The sequence below is a fragment of the Crinia signifera genome, chromosome 5, assembly GCF_055691185.1.
Source record: "Crinia signifera chromosome 5, ASM5569118v1, whole genome shotgun sequence".
NCBI lineage: Eukaryota > Metazoa > Chordata > Amphibia > Anura > Myobatrachidae > Crinia > Crinia signifera.
The window spans coordinates 71,930,382-71,944,319 of record NC_139221.1 but is presented as its reverse complement, the minus strand read 5'-3'; the positions used below and the strand labels follow the sequence as shown (position 1 = coordinate 71,944,319).

General features: G+C 40.6%; 1 protein-coding gene across 2 annotated transcripts in view; it reads left to right on the top strand.

The window, feature by feature from the left end:
* ASXL3 (ASXL transcriptional regulator 3) overlaps window positions 1-13,938 on the top strand; it is a 76,200-nt gene that overhangs the window by 50,308 nt on the left and 11,954 nt on the right. For both annotated transcript variants that reach the window (XM_083187447.1, XM_083187448.1), the window contains 4 exons: window positions 1,835-1,998; window positions 7,656-7,752; window positions 9,799-9,904; window positions 11,462-13,346. In XM_083187447.1, the coding sequence (XP_083043573.1) occupies window positions 1,835-1,998; window positions 7,656-7,752; window positions 9,799-9,904; window positions 11,462-13,346 (2,252 nt within the window). The remainder of the gene's footprint in view (window positions 1-1,834; window positions 1,999-7,655; window positions 7,753-9,798; window positions 9,905-11,461; window positions 13,347-13,938) is intronic.

The following is a 13,938-nucleotide window of genomic DNA, read 5'->3' as shown; positions in this document are numbered from 1 at the left end:
GCTAGGGGGCTTTGAGAATAAAGGGGCAGATGTATTAAGCCTTAACAAGAGATAAATGCAAGGGTGATGAGGAGAGATAAATGTCCAGCCAATCAGCTCCTTACTGACTTTTTCAAACACAGCCTGTAACGTGGCAGTTAGCAGGTGATTGGTTGGACGTTTATCTCTTTATCACACTTGAATTTATCTCTTGTTAAGGCTTAATACATCTGCCCCAAAGTTTGGTAAGCACTGTCTGATCTGCAGAGAATTCTTAAGGGTCCCACACATGGGGAGATGTGCTGAGCGTTCTGTGTGATGCTAGATCGCTCAGCACACAGCGATGTCTGTGCTGTGCGCTGAGTGATCTGTCAGGGCCAGTGTTGTCCGGTGAGAACATCGACCCCGCCTGGGTAAGTAGATTTATCCAGCATGCCAGATAATCACCGGGCCATATCAACGCACATTGCTATCGCTATGGCCCCTACACACGGAGCATTTTCCAAGCGAGCTCTGTGAGCGCTCGCACACAGCGGCTGCACACGTGCATAAAAACCTATGCACATGCGCAGTTTTGAACAAACGGTCCCCCATTCGAATGCGTGGGGGGAACGATTGAATTAGCATAACCCCCTATATGTGTTGCTATTGTTTGTACGCCAGTTACCTGTTGCTGTATTTTTAGTATAATTGAAACCTTACATATGGCTTTCCCAGCCGGCGATACCAACGCGCGGGTCCGCACATTGACGTCGCGGCAGGGCATACGTTCCGTACTCCTTTTGTAAGCAATCTAATCAGATCGCTTAGAAAAGGGGCTGAAATGGCCACGTGTATACCCCTTTACACTGCACCACAAAACATTAAACAGTTAAAGCTGAGTACACACTATACAAATATCTGTCTGACCATTTGTCCAATCTGGCTGGATAGAATGAAAATCTGGTAATGTATGGGAGAAAGTGTCAAACCTATAATCCCATTTTGTTAAAAATTTTCAAAATTGAACTAACAAATTTCAACCTAAACAAAGTTAGTTACATGCAAAGTAGAGAAACATTTCAAACACAAACCACAGACCCCATCTACTAGTGCTATATGGCCACTTTTTATGCAATTTCAAAACATTTATTCAGGCTTCCCAACGCACCTCTGTTTGGGTGTAGGAAGAGGGGCCACATACAGTATAGTCAGTACTTGGATTAATCCCTTATTTTTCCAATTTTTGAATGTGACACTAACAGTGATGCAGCTTTATTAGAATTGAAATAAGTGTGACTGTTATCCTGATTTTGTTTGTCACAGGGTTTAAGGACCGTTTTTGTATGTGACTTGGCCCAGGCTAAGATAAATATTAACCACTTATTGTAAAAGAAGTACGAGGGAACATACTGCATGTATGGTCTCACATCAGTGGAGAAAACTGGATCGCTATACAACCATTGTACCAAGCACACATACATTGTCTCTGCCTGTTGGGCAGCGAAACATCACATGAATGTCTCTGCATTATATTTAGAATAATGATGTGTGCACACGGTGCAATTTTCCCTTTGTTTTTTGACTATATATTCAAAATTGAATTGGTATGTAAGCTTTCGATTCGATGTGTGCTCTCATTCAGCTGAAATTGAATAGCCAAATACAGTGCAGCAATGACTGTATTGAATAGATCTGTATTATATAGTCCAAAATTGAATGCGTGCGTCTGGCTTGTCCTGCTATTCGATCCCGATCAAATAGCAAGGCTATCACACTGTGTGTACACACCATAAGAGTAATATTTCTAAGCTGTAAATATACTGGATGAATAACTATTCATCTGGATCTAATAACTTTATTTTCCCACATCCAGGGCATTTGAAATGGACCAAAGCAGAAGATATTGACATAGAAACACCAGGATCGATTCTAGTGAACACTAATCTGAGGGCTTTAATAAATAAGCACACCTTTGCTTCTTTACCTCAGCATTTTCAGCAGTATCTCCTGCTCTTACTTCCAGAAGTAGACAGACAGGTGAGTACTTCCAACCATCTATGACTTATCTCTCCTCTCGCCTTCTATTAGATCTGCATTTTTAATCAAATTAGGTACTTTTTTTTTTAATTTTTTTTATATAATATATTACACGAATGATATGTCAGGGCAGCTTGTAACTGCTAAATCACTAAAACATAATAATGGTTAAGTCGAAAACTCCATATGACTATGTGCCATTGCTTTGTGCCATTAAACTCTTTGTTTAAAAAGTGGCACTCATGCGACAATACCCCTAGGTTTGGGGGATTTCGTAAATATATTAAATTACAATAAAAGTATAGGCTTATCTTTCCCCACAATGCATCCATAATTTCCTGCAACAGACCCTTTTACAGTGACTGCAGGAGGAGACACATGGTGAATTCTATATCAGTTTCTGCATGACACAGAATTGCAGCCATTATGGGGGGGGTTTCTTTCTGGCTTGCAGTACCGGGTAAATGGATTTTGTATTTAAGATCCCATACCTCTATATACATCGTTAAAAAAAACTAGGCGTCACTTCTGTAGTGTTTTTTTTATTTTTTTTAAACACCATTTGGATAACATACTATTCGTGGATAGTAGAGTGTAAGAAGTGCAGCATTTATTGTGCATTTAGAGATATTACCTTTTTCTGACCAGGCCACAGGTAAACACGGACATTGGCAGAATAGTTTTAGCTCACAGCTTTTCTACTTTATCATTCTTGTTTCCTGTTAATTTCGGTATTTTCAATAACACTCTGTGACACATACAGTAAAGGATTCTTTAAATTAAAAAGAAACCTGAGTTTGAAAGAGATAAGATGCTGACATAATTGGCGTATTTCTTCATGCCCTTTGTGCTTTGCTATCCAGATCTGTTGCCAAGTTACTGCTCGTGCTGCCGTTTAAAATCTAATTCAGCACCATAACAATCTGTCCACAAGCTGTCATGCAGTCCAAATAAATCCAATGTATTTTCAGCTTTGTATACAATCTGTACGAACTGTACATCTTCATCAGTTGTTATCGCAGTAAGTATACTAAGCTATGGTGCCAAACCATAAGGGACGGTGCTTTATCAGTGGTTTAGTGAGCACCTCCAGCACATAGAAGAATTGCCAACACCAGTAAATATTTTTTGGATTTCTAAATACATAGAATAATATTGAAATAGTTCTGATACATAGTTTGTTATGAAGCACAACAAAAATTCAGTGTACTGTATATACAATCGATAAACCATTACACTGGACTAGCATATACAGTACATATTTTAGTTTTATATTTATATATGTCTAGTCCTTTATTGTTAATGCAATCAAAATTTTGGGTGTGGGTTGTTAGGTCTATACCAACTAGGTCGACACCACTAGGTCGACATGGGTCTAGGTTGACAGAACATTAGGTCGACATTAGGGAAGCCAATCCCGGGGCATTTTTTCAATCCCGGGATTCGGGATTGAAAAATGCTCAATCCCGGGATTCCCGGGATCCCGGGATTTGCTTTCCTTATAAAAAAACGCCCTGGCCGCCCCGCATTTACTTACATTTGCAGGGGCGGCCAGGTTGATGGGTGGGAGCCGGGATGCCGGGTGGGCAGCTTCATCCGGCCAGCGGCAGGGTGGGAGCCGGGATACCGGGTGGGCAGCTTCCTACTTCGGGAGCCGGGTTGTTGGGTCGGCTGGCTGGCTAGGTGGGCGGGCGGGCGACTTCATAATGCGGAGTTGCTTGCTTGCTGGGTGGGCTGGCTAGGTGGACGGGCGGCTTCATCTCTACCTGCCTTCCTGCGCAGCGTGACCTCTCGTCACGCTGAGAGGTCACGCTGCGCAGGGTTGCTCTGCCGGGTATGGGAGTATCCGGGCAGCGGCTGAGCGAGTGCTCAGCCGCTGCCCGGCATTAGACTGCGCATGCGCAGTCTAATCCCGAAAATCACGGGATTGGAAACTCCAAACCCGGGATTGAAATCCAGGCGTTTTGGGGGCCAAATCCCGGGATCCCGCCGATCCCGGGATTGGCCACCCTAGTCGACATGGTCAAGGTCAACATGAGCAAGATCGACAGCCAAAAGGTCGACATGGGGGTTTTCACTGTTTTTTTTACCCGAATGTCGACTCAGTCGACATGGACACAGTTTGAAGTGCACCGCATTTTCGCTGCGCTCGCTATGCTTCTGGCACGGTGCCTCGCTGCGCTCGGCACACTATTTTATTCTGCCACCACACCCTAGTGCAGTGTTTTTCAACTACTGTGCCCTGGCAGACTAGTGTGCCTTGAGCTGTTCTCAAGTGTGCCCCCAGATCTAGAGATGCCCAAACCATTTTACAGCCACCACCAGCTCAACTGTTATTTAATGGTCTCTTCTTTTCATGTAAAGAGCAATGTATTTTATTTTTGTCACCTGTGGGGACCAGTGTGATTTCTTTTATATGGGGGCCAATAGGTTTTTTTTTTCCTGTGGGGCCAATGTGTTTTGCCCTGTGGGGATATCATGGTGTGCCTTGGCAATTTTAAAATCGTATTTAGTGTGCCGCCAGGTAAAAAGGTTGAAAATCACTGCTCTAGTGGATGGTAGGGCATGAAATACCGCCTGTCGGCGCAAAAAACAGTGAAAAATCCCTTTCGACCTTTTGACTGCAGACCTAGCCCATGTCGACCTAATAAGCTGTTGACCTTGACCCATGTCGACCTTCCTGCCTGTCGACCTAGTGGTGTCGACCCAATGCTTGTCAACCTAGTTGGTGTAGATCTATGGGGACCGTATCCCCAAAATTTTATGTGTATTTAATAAAAAAAAAGTCAAATATGATGTCTAGGTGCAGTAGTATACATGACATCTGAACTCTACAATATAGTGAATAATTCTGTAGAACAGCAAAATCACTAGGAAGCAGTAGAATTGCTGACATTCACTCAGTGGTAAAATAGATAGGTACAGATCTTCCAAATATTGCCTCAGCACACAGGCCCTTATTCAGATCTGATCGCAGTACAAATGTGTTCTCAAAATGGGCAAGACCATGTGCACTGCAGGTGGGGCAGATGTAACATGTGCAGAGAGAGTTAAATTTGGGTGGGGTGTGTTGAAACTGAAATCTAAATTGCAGGGTAAAAATAATGCAGCCAGTATTTTCCCTGCACAGAAACAAAATAACTCACACAAATCTAACTATCTCTATACATGTTACATCTGCCCCACCTGCAGTGCACATGGTTTTGCCTATTTTGAGAACAAATCTGTACTGCGATCAGATCTGAATAAGGGCCACAGTATGGGTCCATGTCCGCTCTGTGGGTGACAGGCATGCCGAAATGATGCAGAAATGTGATCATTAACTTTATTAAGGGCTGAAGCACACAAACAGTGTTTTTGGTTTATGGTGTATTTGGTATGAATACAGTCACAGCTTGGTGAATGCAGTGTAAGAGGCATGGCAGTTATCCTATAGCATTTATTGATCCTGGTGAATAAAGTGACAGCATACTTTAAGCAAATTAATCACCTGATGTCCCGATCACCCTTTGAAAGCAAGAATAGAATTTCTACAGTAAGAAGCCTTGTTGTATTCCCTACAAACTACAGGTGTTTAAAAATATAACCTTTCCAATATGTTCACATAGTCAAAAATGGATAAGTAGAACCTGGGTTAGTGGTAAGCCTATATTATTGGGACCAATTTTGTGGGCCCAGCATTTTTGCACCAAAGACAGCAGACTAATTTTTAGAAATAATCACCTCCTATAATTGAGACGATTAACCTCTGTAAATAAGACCACCTCCACTTACGATTCGGGTATACAGTTGTAGCCATGCACATCGTTGCCACGCCAATCGCCGTGTACAACATACTGTATGTTGCAATTGACCTGATCCCATCGCCATGCATGTGCATCTAATTTGCTCCCGCTGCTCATAGAAAATCATTAAGCAGCGAAGTTGCATCACACTTTTCCATACCAAGGGTGCGATTTTGGCGTGACAAACATGCACGAGCAGCCATATCGCTGCAACAATGAGCGTGGCTACATCTGTATAAAGGAAAAGCAAAAAATGAAAAAAAAAACAGCATTTTAATTGTGCAAGTCCTTATTGTAGTGAGACTAGATCCTGAGTGTCACTTCACCTGCAATTACTCTTTACTCATTCTCATCAGTGGGCGGTAAGAAATATGTGAAAATCAGAAGAAAATGGGGGTGCAAAATCATGAAGTACGTCATATACATTTTTACTGGTATCCATTTAAAAAACACAGGAATAAACGAAATAAGACCATGACACAATAAGCTGTGCGCATTTCTGGCTCTTTGTGGCAGTCCTCCCGATAGCATCCTTACAGCGAACAGCTTATTCTTCAGTTCCATCCCTGATAAGTTCCTGATATGCTCAGTAAGACAGTTAAGAATGGAGTAAACCTAGTAAATGCAGGAGAATGCCCCGCTAAGATTAAATGCAAGAATTAAAGAGTTTTTTTTCCAGATGGGTTCATATTTTGGATGTATGCAACAAAATATTGAGACCAATGGAATATGTGGACTGATGGAAAGCTCTTAATCTAGAAAATAGGCAGTGAGGTAGGATGCAGATGCAATGCAATTTTACCACCCAGGATCACATTGCAATATGCAATCCTAACAGCAGGATTTACTATATGGAATGCTATATCTGGAATGCTTTGTAAAGCTGGCAGCATCGCATCTCGAAATTAAACCTATGCGGGATGCAGCTGCTTGTGGGACTGGAGGGATTGCACCAGATACCTCCTATACCTGCTGCGGTCCCTTCTATTTACATTGGGACCATAATTACCATTTACAGCTCACCCCTGAAAACACCCATTATCTGCAAATATTTAATGATAAATGGGCCCCCGTAGTCATCACAAGAAATTAGAGAGGGCTGATGCACAGAGAATGATGTTCAAGGAGGTGTTAAAGCATTAGGGTGTCCAGTTTGGAGCGGGTGCCGGATGACTGCCCGACAATCTGGATCCCAACATCGGAATCCCAACTGTCGGTGCTCCAACAAGGGGGATCCTGACTGACAGGGGCTATTCTCCCTTGTGGAGTCCACAACCCCCATGGAGGGACACGCTGATCCTGCAGCGTGGTGAGCACAGCGCGCCTGCAAGGGGCTTCTTTGTGCTTGCCCCCCTGTCAGAGCACCGGCAGTCAGGATTCCGTTAGTATACTTACTGTTGGAATCGCGATTGTCGTGCAGTCATACCACATCCATTTGGAACAGCATTCTAAAAACATTGTCCTTGTTGAAGAATTTTTTTGTATTGATGCATTTTTTATGCAGATTCAGCCACGGTTGCACAGAGAATATAGGTGTGCCACATATCATTTTATTCAGCAGAAGCTACTTGTGTGCCCTATTCACACCATTTTGCGGATAAGACCCATTGTAATGGAAAAAGCCGTACACAAAGAAGCTTGGCGTTACCAAGTCACAGCATGATGCAACTAGAAGAGATGTTTAATGCGCAAGGAGGCTGATTGTATGTGGACAAATCTGTGTGTAACATATATAATTTATAAATACATGCATATAAATTATTTTTGTTTTTTTACCAAATTTGCCTACCCCTAAATATACAGTATATTCATCAAGCTCTATATGATGCGGAAAGGAGCTTTCATTGACACACTTTCATATTCTCTTTCCAGATGGGAAGTGATGGGGCTTTACGTCTTAGTAATTCTGCTCTGAATAATGAATTCTTTGCATATGCTGCCCAAGGGTGGAAACAGCGGTTGTCAGAAGGTAAATATGTATAATATTTTTTTTTCTTCAATTAACATTACTATGTCATCTACACTTGAGACTATTACTGTTCTATTTATATTTTTGGGGTTTATTTAATCGTCTCTATACAAACCATGTGATAAATTTGGCTGCTGAATGCTATTTATTTAGCATTAGAACTCACTACCTATTTTATCTGGCGATTTGCCTTTGTAACAGAGCTTTTTCTTCTAAATGCAGACACATTATTTTTAATTAGTAGCATATTCTTCCTCATAATCATGATTGGAAACCAAAAGTGTTGTTGAACTACGATCTTTTAGAGCAGTGATGGCTAACGTTGACACTCCATCCCAGCATGCCCTGCATCAGTTTTAGCATGGTCAAATAGTAAAACTGTAGCAGGGCATGCTGGGATGTGTAGTTTAACAACAGCTGGATTGTCAAGGTTAGCCAACTCTATTCTAGAGCTATGGGTTCGATCCTATTAGTGCCGAAGGGTGAGAGTTGCCGTTTAAATACCTGCATCAGCACCCAAATTTAGCCAATTTAGCACCATTCGCTGGGCTGAATTCATTTAAAATTGCTCACAACCCTATGGAGGTGTGAGCACTTCTAAGCTAGTTCAGTCTGCCGTGAAGTGCGCCCGGTGCCATGATTATTGACGAGTGCCAATCATGCACACCTAATAGGATCGACCCCTATGACCACTATTTTGTATCTATTGACATAAGAGGATACTGCTTTTGTGGTGGTTCATTTATGAATTATTTTTTTTATTTTTAACAGTACTTTGAATTTACATAGAGTGTTATTGGTAATACTTTCTGATTACAGTTAATTTAAACATATGCCAGAATCCAATAATATTATTTCATATATTGTATATGTATATCAGCGTAAATCTGTTTGTCTCTATATAGCGCTATCAGGATAGAGCATGCCTATCTGCAACAAGAATAAGCTGCTGCTTATGTGTGATGGTGTGTTCTCCCATACTCCGATATATGTGATTGCACATTTCCAGTTACATGTGAATGACATAACATAAACCAGGAACCAATATGTATGCTTGCATCCCGGTTTTGTTAGCCTTGGCCATTTGGTATCAGTGAGAGAAAGGTTTGCTGGCTACAATGTTGTATAAAAATGTATTAAAAAAAATTGCATGGTCAATAAATGGCCAAGCAAGTGTGCTTCCCCAGCTCCGGAACAGGACACATTAATTGTAAAGTAAAACTCAGACTCCACAATGGTAGATCAAAAGCTCCATTTATTGTATTCTTCTTTGTTGTACTTCATTGTAAAATGTAAATGATTGTCAACTATTAACAATCTCTGCACTACTCTTAAAAACTCTATGGCTAAAGTATATAAAACATTGATGGAATTGTACATATATAAAGCTTGACATGTTATGTTTATCTTCATTGTAAAGCTGTATTTTGATGCCTCAATACAATAACAAAAAATTATTTTAAAAAATAAACCATTACCTATTATTAGTCCTTGTAGGTAGTTGTATTTGTTTAAAAATATCCTTAGAAAAACTTAAGGTGCGTACACACGGGGGGCGATTTTGTATAATATCGCGGAAATTTGGTCGCTAAGTGACCATATTGCCCACGGTGGGAGTGTGCACTGGTGATATATCGCCAGGTGCGCGCTCCCGTTTTTACCCCTGTAGTGATCGCTGGTCGCAGGAACATGCTCCTGCGACCAGCTGATTACCTCTGCGGCTCCCCCGGCAGTTTCTTTTTCATCAGCGACCATCTCTGGTCGCTGATGAAAAGGAGAAACTGAGCAATATATTGCTCAGCCATATATTGCTCAGCCATATATGGCTGAGCAATATATCTCCCCCGTGTGTACGGGGCTTTAGTGTTGGTACATTAGAATGTATGTACTGTACTTGTAGGTAATATGTTAGAATTATTCTTTCAAATCGATTTTATGTGTTTTCTCAGCACACCTATGTGAGCAACCCTTTAAAATGTTTCTGTAGACATGCTTAGCAGTATCTTTGATGTTTAGGTAACATTTTCATGTTTTATTTAATTGCAGGAGAGTTTACTCCAGAAATGCAAATGCGAATTAGACAAGAAATTGAAAAGGAAAAGAAAACAGAAGTTTGGAAAGAAAGATTCTTTGAAAGATTTTATGGAGAAAAGTAAGTGATAGACTTACAGTATTAGATGATAAAGCTCTTAGCAATAAGAAATTGCCTATCTCCCTGCCTGAGGTATATATCCGTTCATTTTCTAAATATGTGTGTATAAACTGGGTACATACAGATGATTGCCGGTCACAATCCCAACACCGGCAACCCAAAGGAGGGTATCTTCACAGGGGTTAAGTAAGTATACATACCTTCCCCCTGCCTCCCCCTAACCCTCCCTTCTAGCAGCCTGCCCCTAATACTCCCCACTAGAGCTTAAACCTAACCCACCACCCCGTACTTAGCCCTAACACCACTGTCATTTATCGGGGTAACAATCAGCAAACTCAGGAGCCCCACCCTCTGCATCTATTGGTGAGTTATTTTCAGATGTTCCTGACAAAACAGCTTATACTAAAATCTTTATATATTTCCCCTTCTTGTCCTATTAAAACCACAATACCATATTCACAGAACAAACAACCACACTTCTAAATAGTATATTGCATATATATATATATATATATATATATATATATATATATATATATATATATATATATATATATATATATATATATATATATATATATATAAAGAGAATAGGTACCCCAATTATGCGCACTCTACAGGAATGGAGCAGCACCTCTGAAAGGCCCCCTGTTAGACGGGACCAAGGGTTTAGTAATGCAGAAGAGTAGACGGGACCAAGGGTTTAGTAATGCAGAAGAGTATTCAGAGGGCGCTCCCCAATAAGACAACAATTTTTGTTAAAAACACAAATTTAATAATAATTCAGATATTCCATTGGATCAATATAATAATGCTTTGTTCACAGTTGTAAGATGTCGAAAACACATGTGGCCCAACGCGTTTAGTCACACACGTGACTTCATCAGGGGCAATATGGACAGTAGACACCTTTCATTTTCTCCAAAATGTTAATAATCCATGGGGTCCTTAGACCGACTTCAGAATCTAGGAATGGTCTGAATTTGAAAAAGTCACCACCAATGTATAAGATCCTCTTTTTCTGATTTATTAAGTATGAGTCACAACACAGACTCTAGCCTTAGTAGGGTGAAGTGTGCTGTGTGAGATCCAAATCCCTGATGGATTATTAACATTTTTGAGAAAATAAAAGGTGTCTACTGTCCATATTGCCCCTGATGAAGTCACCTGTGTGACAAAACGCGTTGGGCCACATGTGTTTTCGACATCTTACAACTGTGAACAAAGCATTATTATATTGATCCAATGGATTATCTGAATTATTATTAAATTTGTGTTTTTAACAAAAATTGTTGTCTTATTGGGGAGCGCCCTCTGAATACTCTTCTGTGTATATATATATATATATATTTGCCATATAAGTTAAAACATGAACTGAAACAATTGAATTGTCGGAATAAAGCATGGCATATGAAATTATTTAACTACTGTCTCAGCCTAAGTATGTGCATTGTATCTTTATAAGTAATCTCTATTTATTTGTATTTAAACAAAATTCAAATTTAATGCAGTTTGTTTTGGTTATTTGATCATTTAAAAAAAATTTGCTTTCATTAGGTCTGGAATGTCGAAAGAAGAATCTTTACAACTAATGTCTGGACAAAATAGCAGTGAAGATGAAAGCAGTTCGTTAGACACATCCCTGAACTTACCAGGCCCATCTACACAATTAGAATGCAGCACATCTGCCAGTAGTGAAACACCACTTATGTTGGAGACTGAAGTTGTTGAAGAAGCTGTGTGTAACATGGAGCATGTTCCATCCAAGGACATGATCAGAGAACCAGAACTGGAAGAAATATTGATATCTGATGAATCTGTAATACACGAGGAGATTGCTGAGGAAGTAGAGACTACAATTTGTGAATGCCAAGAAAGTAATGACAAAGCAGAAATTGAACTGTCTGAAGAAGTAACAAATCAGGACACACCAGATGAAGAAAAAGAGCCTGCTGAGAACATGGATTCTTGTGTTGCCATGGAAGATGAGACTCTGACTCTCTTGGACACTAAAACAGTGGAAAATGTAAAACCTGATGACCATCAAAGTGTCATGGTAGAAGTTGCAACTGAATTCCGTGAAAGCAGATCTCCATCCCCTGTAATCTCTCATAGTTCACAGAGTGAACCAGCTGAAGAGGAGCCACCACCATCTGAAGACCTAAATTTGTCTGTGGATAATGAAGCCTCCAAAGCTACTGAAGATTCTGTGTACACTGAAGAGGCATCTGCTGTTGAGATGGAGCTGATCAGTGAAACCGATGAACAGTTCTCAGAAACTGCATGTATTTCTGAGACCTCTTTTTCTTCACAGAGTCCAGAGGAGGCTTGCGCTAGTCTAGCATCTCCAGGAGGTGACACTCAGTCTGCTTCAGAGGAACCATACACACCGGCGTCTGTTGAAGCTGCCTTCTTGTCTGAAGTTTCAAGTTTTGAAAATGCTGAGACGGAAAGTCAACAAAAACCTCTAGCTGAAAGTTCTCCAACCTCTTTAACTTCTGATGTTTCACCATTGTCCAACTCACCAGTAATGTCAGAAGCATCTCCTCGCTCTAACCATCCACTTACACCTGAAGCTTCTCCAGCATCTAATTTGCCATTAACTTCTGAAGCATCTCCAATGTCAGATGTACCTATAATATCAGAAACCTCTTCAGTGTCTTCCATAGCACTGTCCTCTGAAACCGGACATGCACCAAATGTACCTGCTACTTCAGATGCATCTTCGGGATACAGTCCTGTTCCAAATGAAATGCTTCAGCAAGAAAGCTCCCCCACCTCTTCCGATGAATCCCACTCTCCTTTAAAAGATGAAACTGATGGCTACTCGGAGGTATCCCAAACCGATACCATCGGCACTGAACATGAAAGCTCTGAAACCATAAAGTATAACTCGGCAACTCCAAATTCAGATACTTCACTTTCAGAAGATGCCATGAATCAGAAGCACTGCAGTTCTGAGAGAGAGCACGAGATTACAAATGTGACATCCTCACCCGAACGATCACCACCAGAAACTATAACTATTAAAAATAATTCAACTCATTATCGAATTGTTGAGAAAAAATATTTATCTGCCTCACAAGAAGGATTTGAAACATACTCTAGAAACAATGACTCAGTTTACTCAAAGTCTCATGATAAACCATATGCCGCCTCTCTAGAGTCCTCCAGAACTAAATCTCACAAGCAACTGGGAGGCTCCCATAGCAGAGTAGACGGTTCTCATTCTAAGTCATATGAACATAGTAAACCTTGTGAGGCAGTTGGTCGGGAGCCTGAAATCTCCAAAAGAAAAACTGTGGAACTACACACTTTTGGAATCTACAGGGAGAAACGGCCAAGAATAGACAATGATCACCCATCTAGAACATCTTCAAATTCAAGTCATAATGAGAGAGAACATCCACCCAGAGAAGAGCCCCGTGTTCCACCTCTCAAGGTATTATTGCTGACTGTATAAATCATTTCTGTTTTCATGAGTAATGGAAGGTGATTTTAGAAGACCATTAGCACAAACAGATTGATGTACAGATCTTTGCGTAAAAAATAAAAATAATTGTAGGACTTAAGGCCAGATGTATCAAGATGCAAAAAGTGATAAAGTGGAGAGTTATAAACAACCAACCAATCAGCTCCAAACTGCCATGCTACAATCTGGGTTTGAAAAAGGACAGGAGCTGATTGGCTGGTTATTTATCACTATCCACTTTATCCATTTTTGAAGCTTGACACATCTGGCCCTCAATTGTGTTTTTTTCTCCTTTATTAAATTAGAAATGTTTGTGTCTAACAGCCAATAATATTGTAAAATGTGATTAGGTCACCAGGGTAGTTTCCTTGCCTGCATACTTTTTGGTGCTTGCTCAGTACTAAAGAAACCTTTTTATCTAAATATAGAAAAAAGGAAGCCCATCTTAATGGCCTTTTGTGCTTATCCTTGATAGAAACATAGAATTTGATGGCAGATAAGAACCACTTGGCCCGTCTAGTCTGCCCCTTTTTTAAACATGTTACCTCAAACCATATTTGAT